The sequence below is a fragment of the Poecilia reticulata genome, chromosome 18 (assembly GCF_904066995.2).
Source record: "Poecilia reticulata chromosome 18, P_reticulata-male-v2, whole genome shotgun sequence".
Lineage (NCBI taxonomy): Eukaryota > Metazoa > Chordata > Actinopteri > Cyprinodontiformes > Poeciliidae > Poecilia > Poecilia reticulata.
The window spans coordinates 7,800,524-7,818,181 of NC_088847.1; the positions used below are offsets into that span (position 1 = coordinate 7,800,524).

The 17,658-nt window shown below is 42.8% G+C and overlaps 1 protein-coding gene across 4 annotated transcripts in view; it reads right to left on the reverse strand.

Moving 5' to 3' along the window:
- Positions 1–221: 221 nt before the first annotated feature.
- The window catches only part of khnyn (KH and NYN domain containing), a 30,807-nt gene continuing 13,370 nt past the window's right edge, over positions 222–17,658 (reverse strand). For all 4 annotated transcript variants that reach the window (XM_008435298.3, XM_081599185.1, XM_008435299.2 and 1 more), the window contains exons 3-9: positions 9,952–10,086; positions 6,019–7,883; positions 5,515–5,645; positions 5,024–5,120; positions 4,197–4,304; positions 3,853–3,954; positions 222–2,001 (exon numbers count right to left, since the gene is read on the reverse strand). In XM_008435298.3, the coding sequence (XP_008433520.1) occupies positions 1,623–2,001; positions 3,853–3,954; positions 4,197–4,304; positions 5,024–5,120; positions 5,515–5,645; positions 6,019–7,883; positions 9,952–10,086 (2,817 nt within the window). In that variant the 3' untranslated portion in view covers positions 222–1,622. The remainder of the gene's footprint in view (positions 2,002–3,852; positions 3,955–4,196; positions 4,305–5,023; positions 5,121–5,514; positions 5,646–6,018; positions 7,884–9,951; positions 10,087–17,658) is intronic.

The following is a 17,658-nucleotide window of genomic DNA, read 5'->3' on the forward strand; positions in this document are numbered from 1 at the left end:
TAACTGTGACTAAAAATCGACCCGATATCGAACTATTCATATTTTGATGGCCAACAGTAAAAACACCAACTTTAAATATTGAAACTTGAGTTTATTCCACCTGTGTCCTTCCAGTTGCCATTACGTTTCGTGAACACAAGTCTACGGACATTACTGTTGAAGATGGTGAGTTCGATACATTATTTTCACCACAAACAGGATGTAAAAGAAGACAACAGAAATACCACAGGAATAACTTTAATAAGCTCTTAAAAATTTACAGATGTGAACACAGCAAGTCAAATGATTTCAATAATCAGTGAAAAATTAGTGAGATAGTAACATGAAAAAAATATCTTGATTTGCTTTCATCTCTTGGTTTGGTCATAGTTTTGTGTATGATTGTCAAACCCGACAAAAATTATTAAAAAATAAAATAAAATAAGGGACAAAATGTACCAAATGTTGCAGGGTTTGGTTCAGTGTTTCTATAAGGAGTTTTAAACGACATCTGCCCACACCTACACCGAGCATCACATATTTCCACCTCTGCATAGCTGTTAAATATAGAAACATAGAAAGTTTTTTGCATTTCTTTGTCAAAAAATAAAATCTTAATAGTCAGAAACCTACCATTTGTTAAAATCAGTGTGTCAAACACTAATTATTTTATTTTAAAAAAGTTATAAATATCTTTATTAAAGGTCCACCGATTATCAGGTGTTTACTTTATTCGCTCATTAGCATGCTAGCACCACCTAGCATGCTAATATCCCTTCCACTCGTCTGATTGAAATCTAATGAAAAAATTGGTGATGGAAGCATAAGAGGGAAAGAAAGAATCTCCCCGCTTAGTAATTGTGAACTGAAGATCAAAACTAATTCATCCAATCCATCTCTTTTGAGACACGCAGACCAAACCAAAAAATATGTTGCTAGCTTAGCTCTGTATTTATGAGTTAGTTTTATACCTGCTCTTTGAAAGTAAGAGTTCATTTGACAACTTTCACTGAGTCGAGGGCTCCAGAAGGTGTAATCTACTAAACGTATAACTGAGCCATTTGCTAAAAACAGAAACACATTTCTTTTGACATTTACATTTTTCCCAGAGCGATTTTCCAGGCATGTTCTCCTCATAACTAAAAACTGGATTCATAATTCTGCACCACTGAGTCAGAGCTTAACATAACCAACTGCTGTGGCTAGCTGTAGCAAGTCCAACACAAATGCTATGTAGAATTTTTTAGTTTTATTCCTTTTACTAATCTGTTTAATGGAAAATTTACCTTTGAATTCAACAATTGCAGTCTTACGGGCTCATAATTGTCGGCTCATTTCTCTCTGGGAAATAATTCCAGGTTCACGGTGCAAAGCAACAGTTTACTGAAGTTGTGGATTAAAAGCAGAAGCTCAAATAAATATTAAGACTTGAACATAAAAGGTCCCGGCAAAGACAGCACAGAGGAGAAGGGACGTTCTCAATGATTTGTCGACGTTTTGTTGCATCTTTCAGATAATGTACAGATTATCTGTAATGTGTTGTTGGAATTGCTTTGGTACAAAACAAAGCCATTTAGCAGGACAACGTTTTATCAAAAATGGAAAAGAAAAACAAAAAAACAAAAACTTAAATAAAGAGATTTCTAGTCCTTCTGCTGCTGTAAGATGAGATCAGAAAGCACATTTATGTCCCTCTCTGCCAGATGGCACTGCAGCACCAGCGTCACCATGTTGTCCTGTCCCTCGAAGATGTTGAGCAGCTGCTCCCTCAGGTGAGCAGTCTCTTCGGGGCTCCTGTCGGGGGTCACCATCATCCGGTGGCCACCCGCACCGAGCTGCCTGTGCTGGCTCTCCGCCTCCCACCTCCGGCTCCTCCCTCGGCCGCCGAAAGCTAAAGAGTCCACGGCGCCCCCAGGGGTTCGGTCGCGGAAGTTTAAGGGTTCGGTTTGGGATCGAGGCGGCTTGGTGGAAGGAAAAGTGCTTGCTAAGCCGGCGAACGAATGATTTCCTGCATCAGGAGTCCTGAAGTGAAACAACAAATGGAAAGGAGGTGGAAATATGAGATGGTGATAAATATCAGCCTGATACTGATGTGTTAAAAAAATGACTAACATCTGCCGAGTCCGATGTTAATGATTAATAGAGAAAACTGAGCCAAAAAGACTTGGTTCAACAAAGTACTGACCAGTAAATACCGTATTTTCCGCACTAGAAGGCGCATCTAAAAACCTTCAATTTCCTCAAAAGCCGACAGTGCGCCTTATAAACCGGTGCGCCTTATATATGGACCAATATTGAGCCACAACAGGTCTAGCAACTACGGTAAGCAGCCGCCGACTTCATTTTCCCCCGTAGAAGAAGAAGTGTGCGGTGCATGCTGGGATAGTTGTCAGAACGCTGGTTTGTTAATAAAGTTTGATAATACATTTAAAGCGGGGGGTCGAGGGGCAGGGGAAGAGAGACTGAGTCTGCGGCGGCAGCATGTCGGTTGGTCTGTGTTACCCAGAAAGCAGTTGGGCACAATATTGCAACACCAACACCGTGAGTGAAACAATGACTGGGGCAACCTACTATATAATGTACTCGGGACCACTTCCTTCCAAATGTGGATGTGTAATAATAGAGTACAAATCTGCAACCCAAACTGAAGCGTCTATTCTATGCGCCTTATATATGAAAAAGGTTTTAAAATAGGCCATTCATTGAAGGTGCGCCTTATAATCCGGTGCATCTTATTATAGTGCGGAAAATACGGTACTTACTTTTGCACTTGGGTAACTTTATGGAAAAAAATTAATTTTAGGAGTAGTTTTACTAAACTGTACTTTTTACTTTTACTTCCGTGATATTATGAACTATCGCTACTCTTACTTAGGTAAAACCTCTGGATAATATCGGCTGTTTTCAGTAACTTGATGAAATGAAGAAAAAACATGTTTTAGCCAAAAATGCACCAGATTCAGGGATGCAGCTACAGTTTACGCTACAGTGAGACTTCTTATTCAAACTAAAATGGACTCAAACTATATATATATATATATATATATATATATATATATATAAATTCATCAATCAGGAAATCCTGATTGATGAATCATAATTTGTATTGACACACGGAGCATAAAATCAGTCAAGAAAAGCATTCAGACTTTACTTATTTTATTCACTTTCAGCGCTGAAAGGAGGCGCTTTTACCATTACATTCGAGAAGTCTGTGCAGCGTCTGAGGAGAAGGAGGAGGTTAGCTGATTATATGGACTGAAGACACTCCCTGAAATCACACCATGTCTCTGTGTCCCTGATAAGTTTCCGTTTCTCTGAGGAATGAGCCTTGGTGTCTAACAGATTCAAAAATGTAACTCTTTACTATGGGCCTTTTGTCTAACAGCATGCGACTCTTTCTCGACCTGGTAAAGCGTCTCAACAATACATACTGCGCTTAATATGTTCTAAGTTGGAAAAGTATTTCTTCTCAATTTGTCATTTTGTTTTTTCACTTTAGTTTTTAAAATACCAGAACTTGTCTCTCTGATGTCATTATTATAAAATATTAAATCAGATGAACTGATCCAGTACTCGGTTCTTGAGTAGGATTTTTTACCAAATTCTTTTTTTTTTTTTACCATTAATAGAGTAATTTCATGGATGGAAACTTCTTACTTGTACTTGAGTGAAAATATTTTGATGTAGTTAAGTCCATCTATTGGGTATTCTAGCCATCTGTGGTTCTGAGACGGGATGTCTCCAATGTCACAAGGTGGGCTCAGATGAATCCCGAACATATGAACATTTTATTTCATAACTCATGTTTTCCTTCCTATCCATTTCACAACTGTGCTAACACTGTTAGCCTCAGGCTAACTGGTTTGTTACCTGTGCTCTGAACGTAAGAAATCGTCCAGGTGAGGCCCTCCCCTTCCCAGCGGGTCGTCTGGAACCATAAAGAGATCGCCGACAAATGTGTATTGAAGAAGTCTGAAAGAGCAACAAGGGACGGATTAGAGCAACAGCTTCTGCTCCAGAAAATCAGACCTAATCTATTCTTTAACTCTACTAGCTAATAGCATCCATTGCTAACATGGGAATTAAATTAGTCCCATGTTGGGTTCCCTGATGGAAACCAACTTCAGATGGAGGATTTTGGGAGGTTCCTGAAGGCAACAATCCAACTCGGGGTGGAAAAAGGCAAACGTCGCATCCCGAACCTCAACTATTACCTCTTTTTGATGATGTCCCTCCATACAGGCGACTCATCTGAGAGGTCTCTCAGGTTGTCGTTGGTTACTATCACTCCATCTGTCCTTTGTGCAAGCTGCAGTATCAGTCTGTGGGGTAAAAAGGGAGAGGAAACGTCACAAGAATGGAGTAGACTGCCTTACAAAAGTATTTACACCCCGCAATCTTTTCCACACGCCGACACATTTTAGCCACTAATTCCAGTGTTTTTAACGTGATTTTTTTAACAGAAAGACACAAAGTGGAGCATCAAAATCACTGATTTTGTCCTACTTAAGAAATATTTGCAAAGAATTTTGACATTTTTCCCCAATTCATTAAACCGCACCATGTATTCTACATATAGAATACAAAAATGAGAAATGAGAAATAACAAACAGGTTGGACACAAAAACATTTTTATTCTTCAAATAACTTAAAAAGCTCCTTTTTGTAACTTTTCATATTAATTATGGACTATAACATGACATCACATAAAGACCGGGAAAACAGTGTAGAAGTAGGAAATACTGCCACCTGGAGGTGGGAGTTAGCAGCCTCTCAAACTCAATGTTTAAGTGCATTTTTATAGGGAATTTGCAATAAACTCACATTAGCATTTTTTTCATGTGGATTTTGTGTAAATTTCCGCAATCACAGAATTGATTTATGAACTTCTATGTGTTTCTTGGTCAATCACATCAAATTACAATAAAAACATACCGAAGTTTTTGATTGTAGTTTGACAAAATATGGAAAAGCGCTGCTCTCACCTGGCACACACACACACACACAGCACAGACAGGTGTTCCTTTCAGTATATATCTACCTGTCATCATAAGAGCTGATCCTCTTGCCGTGGACCTCTCTGGAGGGGGTGTAGGAAAGCAGGCCCAGGTTCTGCAGGTCCATCATATAGTGCTGCTCTGAGAAACAGGAACAAACAACACCATGTTTTGTCTGCTCAGATGGGGGAAACATCCAGGTTCAAGGCGAACAAGGACGCTCTTCGTTTAGATTTGTTTTTTTCTACTACTAGACTTCCAGTGAACTTGTGCTCTCTCTGATATATGGCAAAGCCAAGGTCACGTTTGCAGATGTAAAAAAGGTTTAATTACTTGAAATGACACGTAGTTATCATTTCATCCCCTCAACAAAACCTAAGAGCATTTTTCCACAATGAAAAACAATTGCAAAGGTCTTGCTGTTGGTGAGCTTTTTTGGTCAGAGTTTATCTTTTTCTGAATTAATTCATTACTTACATTCATTACAAAAAAAAAAAAACACAACACGCAAAGAAGATGACGGCACAACTGTTACCTTTTATCCTGGGGTCATTCTTCTGCCTCCACTGCGGCACCAGAGCGCTGATGTGACGATGGCCTCTGTCCCAAAAATGCTGGACGGCCAGAGCAATTCCTCTGCAGGAGAAGAAATGACCCAACCCGTGACTGCGGAAGACCCAGAGAGAGACAGTTAGTGGGTTTCTGGAGACAGTCTGGATCACAGTAGATCTTTACTTCTGCTATTCTCTAGCAAATGAAGGGAAAAAGATTTTAAAAATTTAATGAGAAAATTATGTCACATGTGTGATCATCTGGCACTTTAACATTTCATATCATCTGCTGTTTGAGGATTTGAGCGTGTCTTCACGCCAGGGAAGTTGTTTGGTCCAGACCAAAAGAGGACTTTATTTTTTTTAATTTTTTCTATTTGGTGCGGTTTGCTTTCACATTGTGCTTTTTGGCAAGCAGACTATAATTTGTAAAGAAAGTATAAATACTGCCCATAAGTCTGAATGATGCTCCATGTACTACTTCTCACCTCATTGCCACGTTGCTCCCGTCGATAACGATTGCCCTCAGATTCAGGTTTCCGGGTTTGTCTGTAAGCTTTAGCTGGAAGGGGGTCTGAAGACCCTCCAGGAAGCGTTGCTCCCCAGTCACCACCACGGACGAAGAAGGCGATATGAAGCTCCGTTTATCCCTCGCTCTGGTGGAGGGCGGATCACTTGTGAAGAAGACGTTGGGCTGAGCTTGATGCTCTTGCTTCGAGGAGATCACAGCGTGGCGCTTCGAGTTTGGCGCATTGATGTGAGTTTGATGCGTTTGCTTGAACGTGGCCGGCTCGGGCCTGTAGGTGGTTTGGCCCTGCTGCTTGTTGGGGTGAAACGTCATGAGTGGAGGACCTAGAGAAGAGGCGTAGGTAGGCATGGGGGGCCCCTTGACGTCCTGCAGGACATCTTGGTGAGGTCTTAACGTGTTTGAAGGCTGGCTTAACTGTGAAATGGGTTGATTAGGGGTCAGATGCTTTGGTTTATTACTCCAGGTACGCAGGTCTGATTCTGCTAACTGCGTAGACCACTTTGGCTCTTTTGTTTGTCCTTCATCAGGATCTCTTTTTTCTTTGTGAATAAAAAACTCTCTTTTTGTCTCAGTCTCGGCTAATCCGAGATTCATCTCTTCTTTTTCCACCAAGACATCTTGAATCTCTCTTGGTTCTTTCTTGGAGCCTTCTGTCTCCTTGCTTTCCTTTTTCTGCAGCTCTAGAAGTAGCTGGTGAGTGGACCCCTCAGCCAACATGCTGTAGATTTTGGTCACATTCTCCTCAGTGTACCCACATGTAGCAGCTGCTTTCTTCATTACCCCTAGGACAAAGTCTTCCTGCTGTTCTGCCTCCTGAACATCTTCGCTACCTTGTCCTTGAGAGTGTTTGTGATTTCTTATCGTCAACTCCTCGCCTTCTACTTGCAGTCCTTCAAAATCTCCGTTGCTATGCTTTATTTTACGCCCCGCTTCCTCTGTGTCCTCATCCTCTTTGTGCTCCGTCTCACAGGGCTGCTCTTTTCCCTGGTGCAAAATAACACCGTCTTGTTTTTTTGTGCTTCTACCGCTACATTTGTTCTGCTCCCGGTCACTGAGATCCTGCTCCTGTTGAACTAAGTCCAGAATCTGTGACGCCTCTTTTGGCCCCGTTTTCCTAAGAACACGTTTTACTACATCCTCCGTGTACCCCATGGCTGTGAAGAACTTTAGAAGAAGCCAGAACTCCTTGTTTCCCATTGACAACTGCCACTCTGGCTCTTCACTGTCCCCTCGTCCTTCGCCCGCCTTGACGCCCGTTGCCTGTTTCTCGAGCTGTTCCTCTTCCCCCACTTCCTGAGGAGAGTGCAAAAGTCTTTCCTCGGCCCCCTCTGCCTTCCCTCTGGTGCCTGCAGGAGAGAAAATATCTTGGAGAAAAGGGTCCTTTGCTGCAGAGTCATAAGTTGTAGCCTTCCCTTCAGCCCATCGATCGGTGTCACTGAAAGGATCGGGGAGTGTTTTCTTAGAACTGCTGGCTTTGTCCCAGTCATCTCTGGAATCGCTATGTGATTTTGCAACTGTATCGTCACGCATCGGTTCTGGGCTTGGACTCGATCCAAGGCCCGATTCTTTCACCAAATCCAGAAGGATTTCCTTCACAGTCCCTGGAAGTACGAGAAGATCCAGAACGTGTCTGTCCTCCCACTCTTCCACCAGAGTTTTGAAGGCCCTCCGTGAATCCAGGGACTCGCCCAAGACTCTGTCCCCCATCTCAGTGCGTTTGGACTGTGTGCCTTCATACCTCGCCACTAGGTCTGCGATCAGTGAGTAGGCTCGCACCACCGGCTCGGCTAGGCCTGACACGAGCAGGAATCCAGGCGAGCCCACCTGTTTGGTCAGAACAAATGACATTAGAGTCAGTCAACTGAAGGGTCCCGATTAGTTTTTTCTCTTTTTGGTCGCTGGAGCTCAATTATTTTTGCTTTAGAGATTATAATAATAACCTTTCTTAAACCACAATCAGCTGTAACTTTGGGTTCTTTTGAGAGCGAGTCGTGGAGTTGATGTGTACGGAGTTGCCTTTTTGTCTGTTGCTACTAAAAAAAAATCTTTCAAATAAACGATAAGTCAAAGAAAATCAATAGAAAAGATTTTCATCATGTTTCATTTCTACTGTCACAGTTTGAGGATTTGAATGTCTGTCACACCGTTGCGCTTCTGTCTTTTCTTTCAAAGGCACAGACGTCAGAGGACAACAACGCTACAGCAGTTTAAAATTTGATCACCACATAAAGGCTACCGTAGATAATTTTTTTTGGATGCGTAGAAATGTCTTGCTGCACCAGTGCAACAAAACTGTGACTCATCGATGACCCAACTAAATGAAAAAACACTTTCTTTAGAGACCTCACCAAAAGGCTTGAAGTGACCGAATGAGACCTGCTTTCTGATTTATTCAGCAAGCCATTCTCTTACCACTTGGGGGCATTTGTAGACCATTCAAATTTAACTCCCAAATAAGTAAATCCTTAGTATGAGGAAACTGTTTAAGTAAGTAGAAAGTAAATTACCCAGTCATGATTCAGCAGAAACTGTAGATTCCACATCCTTGATTTCACCACATAAACTACATGGTATGACATGAAGACATGTGGCTACTTTAAAAATGTGACAGGACTTGATGTTTAACAAAATTCTGTATTTCTTCCGTTCTAAACCCGAGTAGGATACAGAGTGACAGCAGCTTTAATTTAAATTTTGCAACAGATGTTTTCCTTGTGGTTTTATTCAACTGTACGCTTGGCTATAAACAAACTCTTGCAGCGACTCAATGGGGGTGTTGATGTGAGGAAAAGACTGAAATGATGAACTACATCACTGTCTTTTTTTTGTTACAAGATGCTGCTGGTAGAATTGCCTTTACAGAGATGCAAGTGTAGATGGTCAATCTGAAAATAATAATTTCTTCTGTAATTTCTGACTCTTTAATCTTGGTCAAACAGTTGAAGGGAGCAAATAGTTTGTTGGTACAAAATTTCGCTGTTATGTTGCTATTTTCTCTAGATTTGACACCATGGAAAACCTTCAAAACTCATATCTAAAAAGGAAACTTTTTGTGAGGTAATTTCCAAGTCACTTTTTTTAAAAATCCGGGCCTTTTATCTAATAATGAAAAAGAAAGTGATCGGAAAGCAAATTTCCCTTAAGTTGCATATTTACTTTTTTATCTAACCTGTTAATAACAGACGAGAAATTCCCGGCCACAGCTTTACTCCGTCTCTAGTCCAGACAGATTTATTGCTGAACAGCATGTGTCACAATTTGAGCCGGTGATGCAACACTGAAGTTAAGTAACCATGTAATTTTTTTTAAATCGACAAACATGTCATTCTTAGATATCACAATGTTGCTCAATATTAGTGTTGCACCAAACATTTTACCAAAAAAAAAAAAAAAAAAAAGGCCAACTTGGCATGACACAAAGATATTTGGGGAATTTGTTCTCTTAATCATTATGATTAAGAGAATGATTAAATCACTATGGCAACATTTATTCCTCATAAGTTGGAAATCTAAATATAAAGCTCCATTTAGGGTCATTTGCAATTTTACCTTCACATTTTGATGACTGACAATCAAAATCTAGCTGATTGTACATTTTCTAATACTCAGTGTGACAGCTTTCAAAATATATATTTTGAAATATATATTTCAAAATATATATTTCACCAAAATATATATTTCAAAATATATTTATATTATATTTATATAATATAATATATATTTATATATACATTTATATTATATTTCTGCATATTTTCTTATATTCTGACTTGAAACATCCAAATAAATACTGGATGTGAAGCAATTGCCACTAAATATCCATGATGGTCTGTGTTAAATAGATATTCAGTAGAAAATTATTGGAAAGGTTTAGGGTTAGAGTGCGACTTACCACAATAAGCGCTGAAGTGTTTTTGATCAGGCTGTCCAGGAACAACCCTCTGGCTCCACAGAAGATGCAGTGAAGGGGCCCGGGATACGAGAGCTCCTGCTGCACCTCCTGATTTACGACTCCCTTCACAAATAACTAGAAGAGAGAAAGACTTCAGTTCAGTCGTGTGTTTTCCGTTTACGTGACAATAACTCTACAGCCCCAGACTGAATGTAATACAACCTGTCCGTGTTATCAAAGTATATTTACTATCCCATAAAAACGAAACATAGACAAGTTTAGACATTCTGTTTTTGTTGTTGTTTTATGTTAGAAAGCATGAAAAGTCACTTATGCATAAAATATTCCTTCAATAAAATATCCAACAAAACTCCTGTTGGAGGGTTTACAAATTTGTAATGAGATTGACTTTTTATTAATTGTTTAATTCTATGACAACTGATATAAAGTTGGTTTCTTCCATGCCTCACTGTGCTTCAGGATGACTTCAAGACGTCTTCCATTATTCTTGAACAATATGGGCAATCACCAAGATATTGTTGTGTTAAAAGAACACAACAATAACTCTTTTATATAAAACCAAAAATGCAACACATATTGCGACAGGTGAGGGAGGGTCAGTGCTACGCCACTGCACACTTCTTTCGGTCATTCGTTCATTCTTTCTGGAATCGTACTCAAAGGACTTCAAACCGTGGGGAAGATGTGATGGAAAATGTTCTTGTTTATGAAACCGAAGCTTTTAATACCTTTTGATACAGACAACCAGCCCACTCTTAGGGAAAAAAATAGTAACAGGCCTTAAGAGCATGAAGCAAAAACCTGAACCAAAAACAGAAAAGCTACAATGAAAGAGAGAAAATCTGACAAACAGAAAGAGAAAATGTTGAAAAATTGATCACAATTCAAGGCACAGCTTTAGATCACTAAGTTGCATAAGAAGCAAAATAAAGAAAGCTTTTAGTTACACAACATCAGCGTCTTAGCATAATTTCCTACACCATATTTTAACCTCAGACCACATGCTAGCAATATCCCACATGCTACCGACAGCATTTAAGCTAGCCTTAACATTTTAGCTTATTTTAACTTGCACAACAACGAAGACCCCTATGATGAATACGAACTTTGGACTGCGTTTTCCCTCGCCCGGACGCGGGTCACCGGGGCCCCACTCTGGAGCCAGGCCTGGAGGTGGGGCACGATGGCGAGCGCCTGGTGGCCGGGCTTTTACCCACGGAGCCCGGCCGGGCTCAGCCCGAAGAGGAGACGTGGGTCCCCCTTCCGATGGGCTCACCACCTGTCCGAGGGGCCAAAGGGGTCGGGTGCATTGTGCTATGGGCGGCAGCCAAGGGAGGGGACCCTGGCGGTCTGATCCTCGGCTGCAGAAGCTGGCTCTCGGGACGTGGAACGTCACCTCTCTGGTGGGGAAGGAGCCGGAGCCAGTGTGCGAGGCTGAGAGGTTCCGGCTAGAAATAGTCGGCCTCACCTCGACGCATGGCTCTGGTTCTGGAACCAGTCTCCTTGAGAGGGGCTGGACGTACTTCCACTCTGGAGTTGCCCACGGTGAGAGGCGCCGGGCTGGAGTGGGCATACTTGTTGCCCCCCATTTGGGCGCCTGTACGTTGGGGTTCACCCCGGTGAACGAGAGGGTGGCCTCCCTCCGCCTACGGGTGGGGGGACGGGTTCTGACTGTTGTTTGTGCTTACGGGCCGAACGGCAGTTCAGATTACCCACCCTTCTTGGAGTCCTTAGAGGGGGTACTGGAGAGTGCCCCTCCTGGGGACTCCCTTGTTCTACTGGGAGACTTCAACGCTCACGTGGGCAATGACAGTGAGACCTGGAGAGGCGTGGTTGGACGGAACGCCCCCCCCCGATCTGAACCCAAGCGGTGTTCTGTTGTTGGACTTCTGTGCTCGTCACGGATTGTCCATCACGAACACCATGTTCAGGCATAAGGGCGTCCATATGTGCACTTGGCACCAGGACGCCCTAGGCCGCAGTTCGATGATTGACTTTGTCATCGTCTCATCGGATTTGCGGCCGTATGTCTTGGACACTCGGGTGAAGAGAGGTGCGGAGCTGTCCACTGACCACTACCTGGTGACGAGTTGGCTCCGGTGGTGGGGGAGGAAGCCGGTCAGACCTGGCAGGCCCAAACGTGTAGTGAGGGTGTGCTGGGAGCGTCTGGCGGAGTCCCCTGTGAGACGGAGCTTCAACTCTCATCTCCGGCAGAACTTCGAACACGTTCCGGGGGGGGTGGGGGACATTGAGTCTGAGTGGACCATGTTCCGTACCTCCATTGCCGAGGCGGCCTATCGGAGCTGCGGCCGGAAGGTCGTTGGTGCCTGTCGCGGCAGCAACCCTCGAACCCGTTGGTGGACACCTTCGGTGAGGGATGCTGACAAGCTGAAGAAGGAGTCCTACCGGGCCTTTTTGGCCTGTGGGACTCCAGAAGCAGCTGATAGGTACCGGCGGGCGAAACGGCATGCGGCTCGGGTTGTCGCTGAGGCAAAAACTCGGGCGTGGGAGGAGTTTGGAGAGGCCATGGAGACAGACTTCCGTACGGCTTCGAGGCGATTCTGGTCCACCATCCGGCGTCTCAGGAGGGGGAAGCAGTGCAGCACCAACACTGTTTATAGTGGGGATGGTGCGCTGCTGACCTCAACTCGGGACGTTGTGGGCCGGTGGGCGGAATACTTCGAAGACCTCCTCAATCCCACCAACATGCCTTCTGTTGAGGAAGCCGAGCATGGGGACTCTGGGCTGGGCTCTCCAATCTCTGGGGACGAGGTCGCCGAGGTGGTCAAAAAGCTCCTCGGTGGCAGGGCCCCGGGGGTGGATGAGATCCGCCCGGAGTTCCTTAAGGCTCTGGATGTTGCGGGGTTGTGTTGGCTAACGCGACTCTGCAATATCGCATGGACATCAGGGGCAGTTCCCCTGGACTGGCAGACTGGGGTGGTGGTCCCCCTGTTTAAAAGGGGGACCGGAGGGTGTGCTCCAATTACAGGGGGATCACACTCTTAAGCCTCCCTGGTAAGGTCTATTCAGGGGTCCTGGAGAGGAGGGTCCGTCGGATAGTCGAACCTCGGATTCAGGAAGAGCAGTGTGGTTTTCGTCCTGGTCGTGGAACACTGGACCAGCTCTACACCCTCAGCGGGGTCCTGGAGGGTGCATGGGAGTTCGCCCAACCAGTCTACATGTGTTTTGTGGACTTGGAGAAGGCGTTCGACCGTGTCCCTAGGGGGCCCTGTGGGGGATTCTCTGGGAGTATGGGGTACCAGGCCTTTGATACGGGCTGTCAGCTCACTGTATGACCTGTGTCAGAGTCTGGTCCGCATTGCCGGCAGTAAGTCGGGCTCGTTTCCGGTGAGAGTTGGACTCCGCCAAGGCTGCCCTTTGTCACCGATTCTGTTCATTACTTTTATGGACAGAATTTCTAGGCACAGCCGAGGTGTTGAGGGGATCCGTTTTGGTGGCCTTAGGATCGCATCTCTGCTTTTTGCGGATGATGTGGTCCTGTTGGCTTCATCGGAACGTGATCTGCAGCTCTCACTGGAGCGGTTCGCAGCCGAGTGTGAAGCGGCCGGGATGAGGCTCAGTGCCTCCAAATCCGAGGCCATGGTCTTGAGCCGGAAAAGGGTAGAGTGCCTTCTCCGGGTCAGGGGGGTCGTCCTGCCTCAAGTGGAGGAGTTTAAGTATCTGGGGATCTTGTTCACGAATGAGGGAAGAAGGGAACGGGAGATCGACAGGCGGATTGGGGCAGCGTCTACTGTGAAGCGGGCGCTGTACCGGTCCGTCGTGGTGAAGAGAGAGCTGAGCCAAAAAGCGAAGCTCTCGATTTACCGGTCGATCTACGTTCCCACCCTCATCTATGGTCATGAGCTTTGGGTCATGACCGAAAGAACGAGATCACGGGTACAAGCGGCCGAAATGAGTTTCCTCCGCAGGGTGGCTGGGCTCTCCCTTAGAGATAGGGTGAGAAGCTCGGTCATCCGGGAGGGACTCAGAGTAGAGCCGCTGCTCCTCCACGTCGAGAGGAGCCAGTTGAGGTGGCTCGGGCATCTGGTAAGGATGCCTCCTGGACGCCTCCCTGGTGAGGTGTTCCGGGCACGTCCCACCGGGAGGAGGCCTCGGGGAAGACCCAGGACACGCTGGAGGGATTACGTCTCTCGGCTGGCCTGGGAACGCCTTGGGATTCCCCCGGAGGAGCTGGAAGAAGTGGCTGGGGAGAGGGAAGTCTGGGCCTCCCTTCTGAAGCTGCTGCCCCCGCGACCCGACCCCGGATAAGCGGAAGAAAATGGATGGATGGATGGATGGAACTTGCACAATTTTGCTTGCATAATAAACTGAGTAAGTCTGTGTTAGTCAACATGCTAGTGATGCTCCAAATACTGCTGACTTCATCTAAGCTAAACTTAGCGTTGTTGCTGATGTTAGGCATTTGTTCGGCTGATTTGAGTCCAACCAGTACACACACTTTGGCAAACCCTGTTAAAGTTTCTTAACATTTTTGTAAAAGAAGAAAAAAATTAATAAATTATGGAAAAAGTGATGGAGTTTAGAGTGTAACAGGCGTTCTGATAGGCTGTGGGCAAATAGGCAGGGTGAGGTAACAGCACAAGGAGATCAATATTAAGCAGATCTCTCAATTTGGCCAAAATATGACTTAGGCAAATCTGCTACGAGGCGAACGATGAGCAGAGTCAAGTAAAATCCAAGTACAATTAAAATCTGGTCCACCCTTGATGCAGAAGTTAAAAACAACCTACAATTTATAACTCTTCAGATTTGCTATTTTACAGACGGATGAAGAGCATCCTGCCCGTTCTGAGAAAAACAAGAAGGGAAAAAAAGGGAGAACACCGAGTCTCTAGGAAGGTCAGGGCAGCAAGCAGCAGGTGAAAGCAGCCCGGCTGCTACAAGTTCAGAAACCATCACAAAGACAGGAAACAAAAGCAACCGTCAGGTCCAAGCCATGCTGTGTTTACATCTACCACGTATGCATCCAAGGTGGATCAAGAACTTGCCACAGAGCAGCTTTCTTAAAGGAAATATTAACTGCAAAACACGCAAATTCAGAGATCTGTTTTGTTTTTTTTAAATAGCATCAACCTGAAACCCTGCTGAGGTAATTGAGGTTTTTTTCGCTCTTGCTTTTCTTGCTTCCCCACATAACACATCTGTAACTCTGGCTGATAACTTATGTTTGCGTTATGGCGAGACAATAGACCAGATAAATGTCTCAGCAGCAGAAGAAATCAGCTGTGTATAATTGGATTTGCAATATTCCAGCGACCTGTCTGAGGACGCATCACACCCAACGACCACTGACAACAGGAGAGACGCACCAGCTTAAAATCAGTACATAAATATTCAGTAGACAATATAATGTCATAAATCATACAGCAGTAGAGCTGTCACAGTAACAAATTTTACTGGAAGATAAATTGTAGAAATTATTGCGATAAACGATAATATTGTTGTTTCGAGACCAATTTCATGCAATATACCGATGACAAAATAATGCAAGCTTGCAATTTCAAAGACCAATAAACTTTGATTTTGTACAGAACATTATAAACTGCAAATAAAAGACATTTTAAATATCCAGAATAAAAACACAACAACCAAAAGCAATAAATAAAAAGGAAATAAAATACAATAGAAACCAGAAATATAAAGAATTACCAAGTCTCTGTACACAAACTTGCCCTTCAAATAATATTAATCATTTGAAAGGAAATGATCAGGCTTATTTTAATTTATCATGTGTTTTTTATTTTATTTTTTTATTTTGGTCACTTCATGGCAAACATAGCCGGTTGATTTATAATCGACTTTTTGTTTAAAGTAAAAAAATATGTGGTAATTAATATAATCTACTAACAAAAGGTTACTATAAAATATTTTTATGCGTTTGGTGGTCATAACCTGTCATATTTCACAAGAGCTGAGATGATGAAATGGGAATTGAGTTAAAGAGGATGTAAAATAAAATCTCTGATAGGTATTTTCTGAACCTACATAAGGGTTAGGATCAATAGTCTATACACATGCAAGAATTATAACACATAATATTTCCAACACTCTCAAAAATTGTAAAATAAATATAAGATTGAATACTTTTTTCAGAATTATTCTGATATATTCTGATATATCTGATATTTATATATTTTTATATATACATAAAAAAAAACTAGGAACTGAAATAAGCTGTCATACAAGGGTTAATTACACAGTAATTAAACATTTTATTTTCAAGTACGAAGTGATCACATGGGGGAATAATTTGGCAAAGAAGTGAACTGATATGAGACAGCGTGTGGCTTGTTTTTATGCTTCGGATCGTAAACCGAAAATTATCAAAAAGATAAAATATGTTGCAACCAACACAGATGTGACACCAGATGTGCCGCCATCATGTGATTGTGCAACAGCAGCCTTTGCTCAGCTGAATTGATCTGCAAATGAAGTGATTAATTTTCCATTAAAACAATCTAAGCTACAACAGTTGATACTGCTGAGTCAGCGAGCTGCCTGCAACTTTGGGCGTGAGACGTCTGGGTGTGACGCCATGTTGTTCGGCATTCAAAAACTAATCAAGTCGTCTTCCAGAAAGAATGACGCATCTGTATTGGAAAGTACGAGCGGATTTGCATACTTCTTGCACAGCTTACGAGACAATTAATCAAAGTGATTGACGTACGAAAATGTTTGGATGTGATCCTTTACACAGACCCAGGCGTTCAGGTGAGAAAATACTTAGAGATGAAACGATCAGGACACTACCGATTCCTCTTAGTCCTGAACTTTCAAACAAAAGCTGGAACTAAAATAACTTCAAATCATTTTTGTAAACTCTTGTAAATAAAGGTATAGCAACTGTATTCCCAATTACAAAGGCACAGCTTCCCAACATTGATCTCATTTTTACTAGAGTCAAAACAAAATAAGCGTTAAGAACACGCTTTGTTAAAACATTTACAGAAAAAAGAAGATTTTTTTGTGGTTTAAAGTAATTAAAAAGGCAGAAAACAAAATCTAGATTCTTCAATTTTTCACCTAAAGATCACTGGCCAGTTGATTGGTAGATCAGTAAAAAAGATAATTAAAATCTTAAATAAGCGATGTTATTACTTTAAGATGTGCATCATATCACTTATAGGTCCTATTTGTTTTAAATACCTATTGCTTTCTTAAATAAGCAGGTTTAGTGCTGATCTATTTCAAAGACTGATTCTAGACGTTATTATCCCACTAGAAAATTCAGCTGTTTTCCTCAGACTTGCAGATTTTCAAAGTGTGCAGTCAGAATCCACACTTGTTTATTTATGGTCTATAAATAAGCAAACCTAATTTTGAGAAAATGTATATAACATTGAAGAAAAAGGGAAAAAAAAGAAAAAGGGGGGTGGGGGGGCCTTCCCAATCTCTAATATTAAAATGAGGCTAATTAAGCAGCCGAGCATCTCCCAGGGTTAAGAAGCTTAATTATGCAAGTACAGACATGTCAATGGGTTTCGGTTCCATTGCTGTCAATAACAAAAATAATAATAGTTTAAAAAAAAAGAAAAAGAAAGCATGCTAACGCTAACGGCTTGTCATTTCACCATCTCCTGCCAGCACATACAGATGAGCTTTAAAACCCCCGACTTGAAAAGTCAGACTGGTTTCAGAGTTAGTCATCCAACACGAGCGCCTGTC